The following is a 17,692-nucleotide window of genomic DNA, read 5'->3' as shown; positions in this document are numbered from 1 at the left end:
TTAGACCTTTTCTGCCCCCATTTATGATAGAAATGTCTTTTTTCTATATAGAAGAAAGAATTAAAATCAGTCATCAGGTGCCAATTCAACATGCTTAGTAGTTATGTTATTATTGGTGGGAACAAATGTGTGAGATGGGAGCCTGCATTCACCACTGGCATCTGTACTATGATGTAGCAAAGATCCCACAGACGAGACATAGAAGAAGAAAAAAACATAAAGAATGTGAACAGTGTAAGGGTGCAAAACAAAAAATATGAACTCGTTGAACACTTTGTTAGGTACACCTTGCTAGTACTGGGTTGGACTCCATTTTGCCTTCAGAACTATCCTACGTCTTCATGACATAGGTTCAACAAGGTGCTGGAAACACTGCTCAGAGATTTTGGTCCATATCGATATGATAGCATCACTCAGTTGCTGCAGATTTGTTGGCTGTACATCCATGATGCAGATCTCTTCCATCACATCCCAAAGCTGCTCTACTGGATTGAGATCTGCTGACTCTGGAGACCAACTTAATGTAAAAAAAAAAAAAAAAAAAAAAAAAAAGCCCCAAACAAACAAAAAACCAAAAAACAGTTTGATATGATTTGAGCGTCACTACGTGTACTTAGAAAATATCTAATCCTACACCATTACACCAACACATTTAGTTACAACCCAGGTGCGCAGCTTAAAGCAGTCTCCTCTCACTTCTGGCAATAAGACATTGTTGCGCAGAGTATATGTTTTTACATTTTCTGTAAACGCCAGAGATGGATCTTCGGGGAAAATCCCACTCAACCACAGACGATCAGGAGTTTCTGAAATACCCAGACCAGCCCATGTGGCACCAACAACCATACCACTTAAAAAGTCGCTGCTGGGAGACTGATAATCAGTTTTCAACTTCAGCAGGTCGCCCTGACAATGTCTACATGCCTAAATGCACCGAGTTGCTGTCATGTGAGTTTGCTGATTGGACATGTGGTTTAATATCCTGGTTGTATATTTAAGTCGTAGAAAACCATAAAGAACCATAAATCCAAAAGGACTTTTTTGACTAAAGCCATGTACACAGCGATGCAAAAACTTACCTAAAAGTAAAATAACTCTTTTATTGTGTCAGTCAAGAAATAAAATAAAATAAAATAGAATAAACTAAACTAAAATAACCCCCACCCCGCCTCCCCTCGGCTGTCCAGCCATTATTCTCCCATACAAATGAATGGACTTTACCTGCCTGCTCTACACCCTGCTCTCAGCCACCCGCCGTTGCCAAGGTTTCCGTGTATGCGCTGCCTGGGAGAGCGGAGCCGCGCGATTGTCATACAGTACTGCCAGACATGGCGGCGGAGCTACAACCCGAGTGGATTTCTTGTCTCCCGTCTTCCTGGAGTTATGGTGTTACTCGGGATGGACGTGTCTTCTTCGTTAAGTAAATATCCCTTCCAAAGGCAAACGCTTCAAGTCATTCTGCTCGTTTCTATTTCGAACAAAGTCACCGCTGGATTTAATGAACGCATTTCTCGCTCTTTCTCTCTGTCTCTCCCTCTCAACAGCGAAGAAGCCAAGAGTACAACCTGGCTGCATCCAGTAAGTGGTGAGGCAGTTATAACCGGGCACAGGAAAACTCCAGGTAAAGATGTCACTGTCAAGTTTTTCTCTTATCTTGAACGCCTTTCGTGTTCGCCCCGGCAGTGTGTTGTTGTTGTGTTACCCAAAAGCGAACACTTCCCACGCTGTGCGTGTGTGTGTGTGTGAGAGAGAGGCTGTGATATCCACGCCGTGTTTCTTAACACACGAGTGGGCTTTTGTCGCTCGTGCTGTGAAAATTGAGCCCTCTCGTGCCCACCTCTGCCCAGCTAGTGCCACTTCCTCCGCAGCTTCCTCTCCCCAGGTTGGTCAGTCAGTGGAGTTGAAGAGTGGACACTAGCCAATATCGCCCGAGAACTAGTGAAGAGGCGACCTTTAGCCTAATAGCAACTAAAGCACGTAAACAAATGTAGGAAGCCGTTTTTTTGTTTTTGTTTTGGCTTTGAATAACCTAACGCATTATGTTGGCCGTGCAGGGGAGTAAGATTAGTGCACTTAAGTGTTTTGACACAGGACCGTACTTAACAGTAAGCTCCTGTGTGACAGGTAAGCAGGAAAACTGTAGTAGATTGAAGTATAGATCTGCTGAATTTCGTCATTAATTTTTTACAGTGAGCTTTCATATATATATATATATATATATATATATATATATATTCCTAGAAAAAGCTTGACTTATCTTAAAGACATGGTAAAATTAGCTGCTTAGTGCGTTTTTCTGGTGAGATTATGATGCAACTATATACAGCAGCAAGCTCTTCTTTAACTTCAAGCACCCCCCTCTCCTGTTAAGAGTGTCTGCTTCATCTGAATATGGCTGCAACCAATGAGGTTTTTTTAAAAAATAATGTGTGAGTTCATACATTTTCTTTTCTTTAAAAAAATTGTATTCTATTAGTATCAAAAATTGAAAAATGGCCATCAGTATTTCACCACAGAGCTGAAGCCCAGAAGGCAGGCAGCTATTCTAAAAAAATAATTACTAATATCATGATATAGCTCTGTTCTTTTCATTTGCAATGATATGCTTTTATTAGCGTTGTGTAATAGTAAATGAGATATTTTTTTGTGGTTTCCGGGGGCAAAACCACAAAATTTGATTGTATTCTCAGTCAGTTTATTGACCAGATGACTGACCTGATTTATCAAGAAACTGAGTGACAAATTGAGCACAGGCGGAATAATTAGTTCCAACCCTAAAGGTGATGCATAAAGCTGGCAGAGGCAGCATATTTTTGGTGTCACTAAGCAAAAAAGATTTGTAACGCCCTTTCATCATACTGTAATTCATGTGGATGAAGAGGGGAGTAAACTTGCACTTTTTCTGGGCTCTCATTCAGGGCACTAGAAAATCTAGCTTGTAATGAAGTACTTGGGCAAAAAGTGAAGTTTGTGCAGAAAATATGTAGTAGTGCGATGGGTTAAGTAGAGGACTTTTACAAAGCAGAGCAGTTTTTGAATCCCATGTGAAGCTCAGCTTTGAGTGAGTTTTAGCTTCTGTGAAACACGAGCAGATGCCTGCATTTGTCTGATCGGAGGGTGTTAGGAGGAGAGCTGCCAATTTTCATATTCTAATTTCATAGCAGTTTTATTTATTTATTCTTTGCCTCCTATTGATTTCTGTCAAAACCTTTTTTTTTTTTTTCAAATTTTTAGAAATTTCTCCTTTTTAACAAACTGGAACTTTCGAAATTAGTTTGAAAATCCTAGAAACTCTAAATTTTCAAGGTGGTTGCCTAGTTTTGGGTAAGTGGGTCTCTCATGTCTAGCCAAAACACCTTTAACTTTCTGGGACATACACTCATACATGCGTGCTGGAGGTGTTGTATAGCATCAGCTGCTATGACACTGGCTGCAGGTAGTTTAGGTTGTGTGGATTGCTGAGCGGGGCTTCCACGGACTAGACTTGTTCTGGTGCTCACTCATGGAGCTTTAAAGACCATTCTCGAGAAGTATTTGCAGTCTGCAGCACAAGTCGTCCCATCAGGAATTGTCTTTTTCATGGTGGTGTGTGCTCGGTCTGCATCTTTATGAATGTCAGGACCCAAGAGGCCCGACAGAACCCCAACAGAACATAGCATCGTAATGACATGATCAATGTTATTTGCTTCACCTCTCAGTGATTTTTAATGTGGCTGATGGCTGCATGATTGTTCACATATTTGTCCACCTTTCCTTCTTTCACAGACTTACCCACTGGATGGGAGGAGGGATATACGTTTGAGGGAGCACGGTGCTTTATCAAGTGAGTTTCCCGCCTATTTTACCGCATGACACGCACGCCCATCGCAACCTTAGGACCTCTGCATACAAACATGTCATCTAAATTCAAAACACTTCCCTGTTGCGCGCCACCACGGTACCTCGATTACAAGTATAAATTAATTTATTTCCACTTAAGTCACCTCAGAGGAATGAAACGCTCCTCTCGATAGTCTGCAGCTCCTGAAAACACGCCTTGTGGTGGATGTGTCAATATAAAGAGGTTGTAAATTTGGAACCTTTACTCCCTTTTTGTGTGGCCTATCCCAAAAGTTAATGATTACACAGCTACATTGTGCAAATAACGGGCAGACATGGACACAGTGTGCTTGCTTTCCTCTTGCAAGCTGTTTGTATTTATTCAGACTTACCCTGCTCAAAGCTGAGTCTGCTTGAAGAATTGAGCCAAAGTATAATGCGTTCTCTTTTTCTGACAGTTATCCTCACTGTTTGGGTTTATACGGCTCCTCACATTTCAGAATGACACTTGTCCCTAAATAGATGCTGGAAAATATTTCCGAAATACTACATGCCAGTCCACTCCGCTAAAGAAAACGTAAATGGCTTCTCATTCAAAGTCTCCTTCCAGTGATTTTATTTTGACATTTTTTTATTCCTACATCATATCTCAGGTATGCTAATTTCTTGTGGCTGTGTGGGCAGGGGAGAATGTGATATATCCTCCGTGTCCACTAAAACACTTTGTTCAGTTCGTGACCCTCTCCGTGTGAAGCCCAGGTTCTGCATGAATTACGTGAGCAGTCGGCCATAGTCTTTGAAATACAGTAAATTTCACATTTTGCTCTCTTCCCCCAGTAGCCTGATGCATGCGGCTAATCAAAAGAGATCACAAGTGCTGTCATTCATTGGGGTCTGATTCATCATCTGTCCTCCAAATCCAAGGGTATGAGGGGGGAAATATGTTGTTATTTTGCATGTTCTCTTGCAATTACGTTGCACGGCACGTATAGATGCGTAGTACGTGAACATCTCTGCAAAAGTACAAGAAGGCTTCTGAATGACTGAGGATATAGCATACACGCCATATGAAAATAGGATATTATACCCTATTATTCTCATCGAATCCTCTCTCCTTTGACTTCCTCATGAATTTGAGGAGCTTCATGTGGCAGGCTGCCAGGCAGTCGGACTGAAAGGCAGTAATTTTATATTCCAGTATTTTATCTCAGCTTCTCGGTGCAAAACAGACTTGAGGAAGACATTCATTAGATGATCACTGTGATTTTGGCACAGTCCAATGACATTGTAATGTTGCCTGTAAAACAACTCGCAAACTAATCATCCTGCCCTCCCACAAAGCAGGCCATCTGCATTTTTGCGAGGAAAAACACATTTGGTTTAAGCCGTAGGTTGAATTTTAGCCAAAACTGTGAAAAGTAAAAAGCATTTTAAATGATAGCCTTTTATCTCATATACTGGCATACCGGCGCTTCAGCAGGGTCAGAGTAAACAAAAATATGCGGATGGCTGATTCAACTGAGCTTGTCCTAAACTGAAGCGAAGCAAGTAAAATACACAGAGAAACGGCTTCAGCATACTGATTCTCTCTTCTGTTGACCTTCAATAGCAATTCCCCCTTTTTGAAAACACTAAAACAGTAATGAAAATCTAGTAACACAGAGCAATGTGACCAACATTTGACCGACACTTTCACCGTCTTCCTTCTGTGTCCTCTTGTAGTAAGTAAACATTTTCCCCATCCTGTTTCTTGGGAACGGATTTGCTCCTTTTGTTGTTTTAACTTAGCAAGAGCTTTTAGAATTTGAGTCATGTCGTCAGAACTGCGAGTGTTTTAAAGATGGTGGCACATGCTGGAAAAATATTTGGTCAACTTAAGGCACAAGATCAGCGATCAAGACATCTTTAAGGTGTTTTTATGCTTTAAGTTACGAGGCTGCGTAAAACCATGCCTGTTAATTTCATTGTGACTCATGTTTTGACATAGAGCTTTGTTGATAGCTTTATGCGATAACTGTCTTGGACGGTCCTTGAGGCATTTTGAGGCTTTGTGTGAGGTTGCCAGTAAAAGCCTCTGAAAGCTCTCCAGTACAATTAGCCCAGTGACAGCTGTTCTTATGTTTTACAGTAGGTTATTATTGCTTTGTCATCAATTTTGTAAATAAATAGCACAAGTTTGGAGATATTTTGTTATATTCAAACAGTGGCTTTAAACACACACTTGTGTGAAATATAGACAAGTTTATTGATCAATTTCTGTGGCTGTTTTGCTAGAAAGAGGAAAAAAAAAACCTTGTGCCAAAGGATCTGGCTTATTCACATGCTGGCTGTGTGGCTTGGCTGTTACCGTCGGGTTACACAGTGTGAGCATCAAGGAGCAGATTGTGCTGACGCAGGCTGTCCTCTGATGAGATGTGCTGGGAAGGATGAATTGCAGGTTGTTGGTGTGATAGTGTGGACTAGAGGCATGCTCCGTCCCAAGATTTGATTAGTTTGTGGCGCCGTGAGTTCTGAATGAGTGAAGGTCATTGGAGATGTTAATTGAATCAATCATAGCTTACTGCTCTCCTCAGACTCGCACCACTTTTCTGGATTGGTTTCTGGGTTGCCTGATGCAAAAATAGGATTTTGTTTTTTCTTTTTTCAAAGTTTGTGGTATGTTCCAACTGGCAGGTGGTGGGTGCTCGCTACCCAAGTAACAGAGATCCTGGTGAGGTATAAATCAGCAAGCTGTTAACTTGTTAATTTCATTCACAGACAGTCAAAACAGTCAGTGCAGTGCGAGTGCTTTGCTTCCATGTCTGACAGGACTCCAGGCACTGAAAGTGTGCCGGTCTTTTTTGCTAAGATGCTTCAGTAAAAATGCCAGATGTACCTAAGTACCACTGCAGCCAAATTTTTAAGTCAGGAGTTTTGGCCACCTTCACAGCCATTGAACTTGGTAATAAATCAGAGAACACGCCAGCTATTCTCCTGCTTTTATACTTTGAGATGATAATGCACATATAAGAATAGTAGACCCCTTAGAAGTTGGGTCCTATCTCTCATTAACTTAATCTCTTTGCACTCCTGGATGCTGAAGATACATATTTTTAGAAAGTACATGCAAGCACAAAAACTATATGCATTGCTCTGTGCAGACTACTGCAGCCAAAGTCAAGCATTTCTACTTTTATTTTAAGACATTTTCTCTCCCTTGTGTCTATGAGTAAATCCAGCAGCCACCCAAATCTGTTCATCTTGTTATTATTTGTGATGAAACAGTATTTTATGAGACTGGTCCATCTGGCAGATTTGTGTTTTTCATTTTATCTCCATAGCACATAATCCCAGCTTCTAACTCAAGCCTCATTGTGAACAAGAAGTGGGCCTGTGATTTAGGCACTTTTTGCTGTGTTTTGTCACATTTTGCTAATGAGCATTCCTGACCTGTGAAAACCTCTCAGAAGTGTGTGTCAGGACAGCTTAGGTGAAGTGACTTTGAGTGAAGCAAAGGTGTCATAGCATTAATATATAGTAGGAAAGCGGTGACCCTAATTGTAAGTTTGCTGCCTCATAGATGCTGGAAGTGTAATTATGTTTATGAAAGACAGGTGCAGAAGTCAGTTCCCGGTCTTTGTTTGCTATTCTTGTCTCATTAATTTTGTCTGGGAATGGAGGGGAAAAAAAAAACGCAAACTGCTGAACTCAGGGATAATTGCGCTAGGTTTGGCAATGACATTGCTGTTATCTTGTTTTGAAGCCTAATGAGTGAGTAATAAGCAGTCTGCATGTGACCCCACAGTTTTGCTTGATGGCTGTCCAGTTAGTAATGTTTCATTTGATGACGTTTTGCAAGTGTCCTTTGAGGACAACTTACTGTTGCCAATAGCTTATCAGTGTGAAATGCAACATAAAATATACATATCGTGCTAGTCTGCTCTCCAACTACCATTTTCATTAGGCTATTCACTTCTGCTGCTGCATAATTCATCACTCAGAGCAGAAGAAAGCATGTCAATTAAAATGTCGTCAATTATGACAAAAATCTCCTCAGTGGATCTGTGTTTAGCTGTTGGCTTTCTCTGCTTTAAAAGCTCGTGTACTCACGTATCAGGTTACTCAGGTTACAAACCAATATTCATTTGTGGTAAATGTCCATCAAAACTAAATAATGAAGTTCATATAATAATCTTTTTAATGACTGTGTTTTTTTGAATTGATAACCTAGATTCTGCTTATAATAGGTTTCCTGTTGGGATGCAGCACCATCGGTGTTTAAAATAACAATCTGACTGATTGCTGATGCAGAGTGGGTTTTTTTTTTGTTCTGCTTATTTGCTATGTTAATTATCTGTTCCATGTTTTGTGCAAGGGAGGGATCTTCATTATTTAAAAAAAAGCTTTTAGCTCTGTATCACCGCATCTTTGACATTTGTATGGGGCAAATCTTGTGTGGTACAGCTGCTGACATCTATAAATGATATGTTATATGCTAATATGTTGATATCAGTTAGCATCGTTGATATTGGCCTATAATAAGTCAATATTTTTCATACTGCCTCACAATAAATCGCTTGTTCAAAAGAAATACACTTTAAACCTAAAGATGATGTTCTGTTTGAAATTATGTTAGTATACATCCAACTATCCTCCCTCCCTCCGGCTCGGCTGGTTATCCAGGTTCAGGTCACTGGGGCAGCAGTCTAAGCAGAGATGCCCAGGCCTCCCTCACTGACCACCTCCTCCAGCTCATCCCTGAGGACACTGACACATTATCGAACAAGAGATAAAGTCTCTCCATTATGTTGTATCCTGGGGCCTCCTGCTGGTAGCACATGCCTGAAAAAACGCTTTCTAGGCGGCATCCTAGTTAGATGCCTGAACCACATCAGCTGGCTCCTTTCCATGTGGAGGAGTAGAGGCTCCACTCTGAGCCCCTCCCAAATTATTGAGCTCTTCACCCTGTTTCTAAGGGAGAGTACAGCCACCCTTTGGAGGAACCTCATTTCCACCGTTTGTATCCTTGATCTCATTCTTTCAGTCACTACCCAGAGTTTATGACCATAGATGAGGATAGAACTGTAGATTTGATGTCTTACTCTTTATCACAACAGACTAGTATAGCGTCACAGGAGGATGCTGCACCAATCCGTCTGTCTGGAGGCCTACATGGTCCACCCTCCTTTGGGTGCACCACTTGCAGGAGTGACCATAGGGGTTCATCCCCAGTTGATGAGCTATTAGTATTTTTATATCTTAATTTTTATTTACCTCTGCATAGTTGCAATGACAGTAGAAACAAGCTGTGAACACAACAGAAATATTACAACCTTTAAAGTTGGCAAGCTGGCTGAATGTCAGTGTCATCTAAGTAACAGTTATAGACATGTCTGACTAAAGTAATAACACCCAAACAGTTTTCATGTCCTTGCAGGGTAAAAAAAAAAACGTAAGTAAACTTTTAGATTTAAAGTTGAGCCTACTCCAGCAGCAGCAACCTTTCTCAGACATTTCCTGTAGCTGCTTATGAGACTTGCACAATGATGAGGAGGAATTTTGGATCTTTTCTTCCTAAAAAACTGCCTCAGTTCATCAGTATTTCTGGGATGTCTTCATTCAACAGCCTTCTTCAGGTCATGCCACAGCATCCCAATTGGGCTAAGGTCAGTTTTGCAATACTAACACAGGATTTTTCTTCATTTTTAACCATTCGTGTCACTGATTTGACTGTGTGCTTTGGGATTGTGATCTTACTGCATCTCCCAACCTCTCTTAAGCTTTAGGTCATGGACTGCTGCCCTGACAGTATCTTGAAAAGTTTACTGACACAATTTTATGGTACTGCTCTTTCAGTGACTCCAAGGTGTTGAGCAGTCCTTTGCCTCAGCTGAAACATACAGTGGATGAAAGTCAGAGCACTAATTACAAATAATCAATGCAGAAGTCCTGGTAATTCGAATGGGTTCACAAACATTTTATTGCGTTCGATGCATTCACCTTTACTAGTGTTTTTGGCTTGCCTTGTCTCTTTTAAAGTCTCATTTTCAGACAATGACATCTGGAGTTTCAGTAAACCCAGGCGTCTTATCAGCGATCGTAAGACGGAGATTAAAAAGTCACAGCCCTCGAAGATGGGGTAGGGGGTGGGGGAGTTTGTTTTTATTGACCAGAGTGAAAATGATTTTTTTTTTTTTTTTTAAATTGAAGAATGACTTCACTCTATTTCTCATTTCTGTCTACCTGGGTTTGCGGCATCATTGTCAGTAGCTTTGTAGGAACTCAGAGTTGAGGTCCTAATCCTTCTGTGTAAGAACGATGGGAGTCCCTATGAACCTTCCTTAACTATGAGAATGACAGTTATGGCAGACATTTAAAGACACTCCCTTCTCTCCAGGGAATAAACCATGCTCATGTGAGCAAAGCCTTATATCAGCCCTGATTATGTAACCCTGAAAATCCAGTCATGGAAGTGAGAGGGAGGCGCAGAATCAAGCGCTTGGACTTGAAAATAAATACATGCAAGTTAAGGTTGTATATTAAATTGTCTGATAACACCTACAGGTTATTTAAACCCTGATTTGTGAAAACGAAGCTGTGACCAGTCATGCAGAGAAGGCCTTTTTACCATATGTGCCCTGGCTCATAGTATATCAAGAGATTTATTATAGAGGGAACAAGTAAAGCCAGTTCCTTTCATTTGTATTGTAAGAGCCGTAGCTTGTTCCACAAGACATTGTATGAGAAGCAGGGTGCGCATAGGAAAGCCTGCCAGTCTGTCTCACAAAGACAGATGACCACAATCACACGTACAAGGTAATTCATTTCTGATTCTACTAACTTCCTCCTTGTACATTGTAGGAAATTTGAGCACCTGTTAAAAATTGAGGTGACACACAAACCTTTTACTGGGAGTCCACACAAGAAACTATTGAGGAGGATTGTCATTCGGCCATCTCTATGTCAGTGATAAAGAATTGTGACAGTGCACAGAAAAATTAATTATAAAGCCAGAAGAAGGGAGTTAGTATTCAGAAACAAACTCCGGAGTTTCTGAGATTAAAGATGCAAATTTATGAAATAAAGCCACAAATTTACAAGAAAAAACATTCAATTTTTATGACATTCGTAAGGTTAGATCGACCTCATCACACCACAGATGCTAGTGGTAAACAGGGGATGCTGCATGCACACAACTGGATGATGTAGCGATATGCTTGTATCTGTCCTTTGAGTTGTAGTCCCTCATCACAGGCAGTATAAAAGATGTATGAACCTTCTGGGTCTGAAAAGTGAACCCATGGAAAAACCTGCATTCTTCTTCAAGGGCCAGCTGACAGCAACTCCTGTGGTTATTTAGATGTCTGCGACTGTGAAAGCGCCTCCCAGCTCCCTCGCTCCGTGACCACTGTAAACATTTTCCTCGTGAATTTGTGCCTTTACTGGTTTCAGGTCATGTTAATAAAACCTTTAGTTAATTTTGCAGATTATGGTCATTATTAGAATTAGAATTAGAAAACCACAAGTTGCCATCCAGTGAGTGTGCGGTTTCTCAGTCAGATCCAGCTCTTGCTCCTCGTGTCATATATTAAAACAATGAGCTACTTCTGGGCAAACTCTCTTCACCAGGCTGACATCAGAAATGTATGAAAATGTTCTGCATGTGGACGCAGCAGGAAGAGATCAGCGTCTGTGTGTATTGGGTTTATTCGTTTTATTTATTTATACACAGCGCACAGGTTAAGAGTCCTGTGTGTCTAAAAGCCAGTGTTGATTGATAGCTTAGATTGAATGCAAGTCTGTGGTGAATGACGGATGTCAAAACTGCTTTCCATGCGGAGTGGCCTGTTCAAAAAAAAAGAAGCTTTGAAGTTCCCTCTGTTTACCACTTAAAGACAAACTGATGTTAGTCACACGTGCATTTTTCAAGTTTCACCACAAAAAATCACACCCTTGGTTTTGACGGTGTTCCAGTATCAGCAACATTAGGTGGAACTGCCCGCTTCTTTCAGGAAGAGATCTATGAGCAACAGAGAGGAGCAGCAGGACAGAACATACAGCTCATGGTTGCAGATTACACAGAGGTGAATGAAATGCCGTGTCACTCTGACTTTCTTTAGCACATTATGAAATTATGTCCTTATTTTTGATTTGAGACAATTACAAACTCTGAGTCAAATGAAAACCAGATTTTTGTTTTCAGTCATAACATCAAAGCCTATTGGGTTATTGTTTGTAAGCTGGCCATTACACGTGACTAACTTTAAGAAAAGGCACACGGGACAATGTCTTATTCAAACTGCAAAGTGCTGAGAGAATATTTACTCATCCTCTTGGCAGGGGGAGGCTCTGATGTGTGTGACTGCTGACTCACTAACACTGTCTGTGCTCGGTACTCTTGCAGAGCACTTGTGTGTGTAATGTGATTTAAGAGGGAGACCAGACTGCTGTACATCATCCTGATCTCCACATCTATAACTCTCTGTTGTGTGGCTGGGTGCTGACTGGGAGACAGACAGTCAGCGAGGCGAGCTTTGAGCTGCTCGCACTGCTCTCACGCCTTGAAGTCTCGGTGGGGTCCTCACCATCTGGCTTCTATTGGGAGGGAGGGGGGGTAAAGTGTGTATCTGTTTAGATGCTCTGCGTGTGAACATATGTGTAAGAGATGCTCTGATGTTGGTGGCTGCCCCAGGTGCTGATTAAGACAGTTTCTCAGTGTAAAGCCACATCAGACCAAGTTAGCCCTTTTGTAATGTACATGTTGTTTACAAATTGTGTGCACAGTGATTGCTTCTCCTTTCATCCCATGAGAAAAAATGGAGGACAAAAAATATGGGCGGGGTTTTAACATAATCATACCTCACCTTCTATGGCGTTTTAGGTGTGATATGTATGTGTTTACACATTGACTTCACTCTAGTCCACATAAGCCTTGCTGGTGATCAGATGTTGTGATTGTTTTATAGTTATTTCTGTAATTGAGCCCTTTCTGGTTAAATCTTACAGAATATATAAAGTAAATGTAGGCCCACCCCTTTGGGTTAAGTAAGGGAGCATATAGATGACAGTAATTCTTTGGTCCTAAAGCCTCTTAGTTATGCGGCGTCTTTCATTTAATGCTGAGAGAGCTGTTGAACCTGATTAATCCCTGTATTAATCTGCAATGAGCCATCCTTTGCTGATGTTGTGTCAGGTTGAATCCAGGGACAGCTGCCTCCATGGAGGTCATGCTCTAGTCTGCTATTACCCCACAAATGCTTTGCTTTACGTATGAAAACTTGGTATGCTGGCTGTGTTGTAGTTTTTCAGATTCTGATTTTCGAGGGTTATGCTTAAGTCTCATTCTGCATTCGCTTCACTATAGTCAATTTTCCTTGATTGCAATGTGTATAGTTGTACGTTACAGAGGGCTATGAAGTCTTAAGTCACAAGGACAATTTAGAACATTTCAAATCCGTACAGGCTGCTTCTGAAAGGCCCGAGGAGATCTATAAAGCTTCTACTCATAGCTGTTTTCCAGGGTGCCCATGGTAGAGAAATCTGTGGTAATAAAGCAAGCTGATCAGTGAGTGACGAAGGGGAAAGCGACTTTTATTTGCAACTGAAATACTTTACTTTTTCCCCATGTTATCAGTTCTCTGATCTGTTAGTGGTGGATATCTCTTACGCTCTTAACATGTTACCGCTTCCATATCATGCCCTGAAAAATCTTTTACTTTCTTTCCCCAGCTTTATCTTTCTCTCTCTGCCTCTCTTGTCTGTCTACCTCGGTCCAGTGGACAGTGCACGGCCCAGTTGTTTTCCAGATGGTCTGTGATGATTAGGGAGCTTTTGGAAGCCATCATTCTGCTCAAATGCTCTACAGCTGTGAGCTCTTGGAGCACCGTGTTAAAATGTCCACAGAGGACTCTGGACCACTAAAACAGATAAATTAAACTTCTGAATTTGTCTTTAACAAATCCAAGCAAGCAGGGGGTTGCCTCTTTCTTTTTTTTTTTTAAATTGTCTTTTTTCTTCAGCTTTATTTATAAAGAGGAACCAAATCTCTGTTTTCACAGTGAAGCCTTCATGTGAAAAGGGTCCACTAAACTATTGCGCCATATTGTCGTTTCACACATTTCCAGAGAGTTAAAATAAAAGGAAAAGTGGTAGAAATGATATCCCTTCAACACTGCTGTTAATACCCTCTTGGTCCTATTGATACTGTGGCTTTGCTTTTTCGTCTCTCTGTCTCTCTCCTGGCAACAGTGTTTCCAACGCTGTCCCTCTGCAACCCCTACAGTCCCACAGTGGGCTTTCATAGGTACGCATTATTCAGGCTCTGCATCTTGCATGCTATTAGCAGGACATTGTTTCTCTTTGTGGCTCTCCCCTTAAGTTTTTAATCCTTTCATGGCTCTCGTCTGTGTTTCTTAAGCTCAGCCACAGCACAAATGCCTTAGTCTCCCTAGGTGTGAGCCTTTGATATCACTGCCTCATTTGTACATTGATAACCCTTACCTAATCTCTAGTAATTGTTTGTTCACTTCTAGGAGAGAGAGCTTGATGCTTAGCCTTTAGCCCATCGGCGTTGCTGGCATTTGTAAAAGCCCTTCATCTATATATAAATCGTACCTGTGCGAAGGGTTTCCATAGCTATTATTGAGCATCGGCCTCACTTCATTTTTTAAAATGTATTTATTTTTTTTAACAAGCGCATCAGTCCCCCCCACCATGTGCCAGTGTGCATGCACTTTAGCGCGAGGCCCATCGTGACTTGAGTGCACTGCTACTAGATGGGGCACTCACGGATATAAATAGTAGCAGTTTGTCACGACTTCTTCAGAGAGTAGAGATATTTAAAAACTTGTTGAAAATAAATCAGCATCTATATAGTATCCACAGCCAGTTACTTTCAGGGGATTTGGTTCACTTTATGTGGGACAGAGAGATGAGCACTGACAGTAGCACTGATTGCATACAGTGCCTTTTGTTGCTCCTCTGTGGGCGAGTTGCTCCTCCCACACTCTGTCCTCAGCTGTCCCTGCCTAAACAAATATTTGAACTGTGTGCCAGGTCTGTCTTTGAATAATCTGTGCTGCTGTGATTGATTTGTTTGTATCGCATGCTGAATGGCATCACCTGAGTTACCACACGGGAGGAATTTGCCACAGTGAAACGACATATAAAAAAACAAACACACAAAGCCCAGGGGACGACAAACTGCTAAATGTGTATCCCTTGATCTAAATCTGTGCCATGGAAGCCTGCTGGGTTTCTGCATCCTGGAGTTTGAGCCGCCTGTTTGAGATCAGGTGATTCACAGTTAGCTAGAAAGAGATGCATGCCTGGGTACTAGACATAACCTTAACCCAAACTCTCACTTTGGATGTTCTTTTGAATTCAAGGTGGGGGTTTTTTGTTTTCTTTTGTTTTTTTAATAGCATGTTGGAAGGCATTTTGTTGAAGTTGCCTTTCTAGTATGAAGGCTAGTCAAAAGTTTTATGTGTCACCTTTAGTATGCATCTTAAACGCTAATGTGCCATGAAACATTTGCAAACCTCCCCTTTACATTAGATTTACTGTTATCTTTCAGCCTTTATAATACAGCACCACCTCCAGACATTTACTGCACTTTGCAGAAATGTGCCCTCGTCCTCGGGATTGCATTGCCAGTAGCAGTTGAAAAAGCTCCATATGTTACCTTTAGAGACTAGCTGCAATGAAATCAATCTTTTCCTCCTTTTCATACGGCGTATCAGCTCCACACAGCCTGCTTTCAGTTTTGTTGGGAGGCTGTGTGTGAGAGATGAGGCCAGAGTGGTGTGAGCTGACAGGGGCTTCATAACTGTAGTAATGGCTGCACCTCATATTGATCCATCAGTCTAATCAGCTGTCAGCCCTCCGCGGTATGTTTCTGCAGCATTCAGCGACGAATGCTTCTAGAAGTCGAGAGTCTGCTTTAAATATCAACGGTACTTGCTCAAGGATAAATGCAGCCTTCCCACATTTGTGCTGCAATTCACAAAGTGATGTGTGCAGGCATTCCTCCTCCTCCTCTGAATGAGAGGAAACCCACTGTTTTCCACTGTAAGACCCCTGCTGGTGGTGCAGATAAATGCACCTCTGCTTCTCATGTAAGGTGGCTGGATAAATAAATCTTTTAGAGAATGCTTCAAAATGTCCCCCCCGTGTGATGGCTTTATTGCTGCCTGCCACTAGTCTGAGGGTCCTTACTGTGTGTATTCAATGCACTGTGTGTTCGAAAAGGATGGGAAATATAACCTGTGTAAATGTCAGAATGGTGAATAGATGGGCTATGATATCATTCTGATTATACAGTTAGTGCCACCACAAGGTAGATTTTGTCACTTCACATAATGTGCACTGTGCACATGTTGACGCATGCTGAGAGTGCAGAGTGTGATGATTAGAGCTGCTAGGGTTAGCTGATTGGTGAAAAATTAACATATTTTCAAGTGATTAACAGTTACAAATTTGACCGTTTCTCAGCTGTGTGAGTTGGTCTTACCTTAGAGTACAGTGAGCATATACAGTATGAGTGAGCTTATTATTATAGGAGTACATGTGCAGATTACTTTATCATTGATAGGAATTGAGAGCGCTGATAGAGAGCATACAGATTTGCATGTAAATTTGTTTTTCAGGTTAGTTGCTGGTTGAGTAAATGCTTTCATGGACTGCTAGTTAAAATTGGATTTGATATGATACACCAGCAATGAATCTCAGTTTGCTGTTTTCCATCCTACCAGTCTTAACAGTCAGAATAAAAAATGAGACATCATGTTTCCTTATTGACAGTCTGTGCCTTAAGCTTCGTGTCTAACTCTCGAGCAACTTTGTATTTTTGGTCCAAGTCAGACTTAATGAGTTCTGAGCGGTGAAGTGCTTGATAAATGTGGGCTCCGGCCTGGAATATGTCTGAAAAATCCAAAACCTCCCTCCACATCTATAGCAGGTTTTCGTGTAATGATTTAGAACTAGCTGTAAGTGGACTGTAAGCTGTTAGAGTTGCCACTCGTCCCGTTTGTTTTCATTGTTTATTTATGGAGGAGGGAGGCTCATTAGTCATTCAGTGTGACGGCGCAAATGTGTACACAAGAAGTTAGCTCTTTGCCAAGAACTAAAGCACAGTTGAAGGTGGCTCACTGCCAAGCTTAAAATTGGCTTCACCCCTACCCACACTCAAAATGGCAATGTTCAAAAAATACATGTTTATTCATATTTAGAAACTTAGCCAGCACAATGCTTCAAAGACATTTCTTTGAAGCAGAAGGATTGTGCTGGCTAAGACTTGATTGTGGTTACATTCCTCCAACTCGGTAATGTATCATTTTCACAGTTTACTAGTTAAAGACTAGTATGATAGTAGTGCTGCCTGATCAGGTGCCTCCTGCATCTCTCTGTTATGTAGCTGGGTGGGATTCTTTGTGCTCTAAAGCTCTGGAAATGGCTATATTGGCCTCTGACAGCCAATGGGCACATTTAACAGAGAGGCTTCATTAGGAGTTGGAGACCTGCTGGTAGAATAATTCCCAGGGTTAACAGCCAGGAGACCCTGGTTTAGCTTCATGCTGGGCCTTTTTCTTTCTTTTTACACTTTCCACTTGTTAGCTAGTTTAGGCACTAAAACCTATTTGGTTTGGGTTAAAACATACCTGTTTACAACAGTGGACACTTTGTGCCTAAATTAGCTAGCGGCTTTGACAAGGCAGTACTCACTGGCACCCCCAGGGATGAGAATGGGCTTTCTTTTGAGCACTCCTGGTGCCTCGTTGGGTTTGAAACTTCCACATTTGGATTGTTAGTACAACAGTGTTTTAAAATGTCTTTGACTGAATGTCAAAGCGTCTTTCCTTAATAACAGAGAAACAGTCTGCTGTGACTCCAAAGC

The 17,692-nt window shown here is 41.4% G+C and overlaps 1 protein-coding gene across 1 annotated transcript in view; it reads left to right on the top strand.

The window, feature by feature from the left end:
* Positions 1-1,260: 1,260 nt before the first annotated feature.
* Positions 1,261-17,692, top strand: part of LOC100701907 (pleckstrin homology domain-containing family A member 5) — an 84,015-nt gene continuing 67,583 nt past the window's right edge. Inside the window, 3 exon segments of the mRNA XM_005450906.4 lie at positions 1,261-1,420; positions 1,545-1,621; positions 3,766-3,823. Of these exon segments, the coding sequence (XP_005450963.2) occupies positions 1,329-1,420; positions 1,545-1,621; positions 3,766-3,823 (227 nt within the window). The 5' untranslated portion in view covers positions 1,261-1,328.

Source organism: Oreochromis niloticus, linkage group LG7 (genome assembly GCF_001858045.2).
Source record: "Oreochromis niloticus isolate F11D_XX linkage group LG7, O_niloticus_UMD_NMBU, whole genome shotgun sequence".
In the NCBI taxonomy this organism is placed as follows: domain Eukaryota; kingdom Metazoa; phylum Chordata; class Actinopteri; order Cichliformes; family Cichlidae; genus Oreochromis; species Oreochromis niloticus.
The sequence above is the reverse complement of the archived record's forward strand: the minus strand, read 5'-3'. Positions and strand labels throughout refer to the sequence as shown.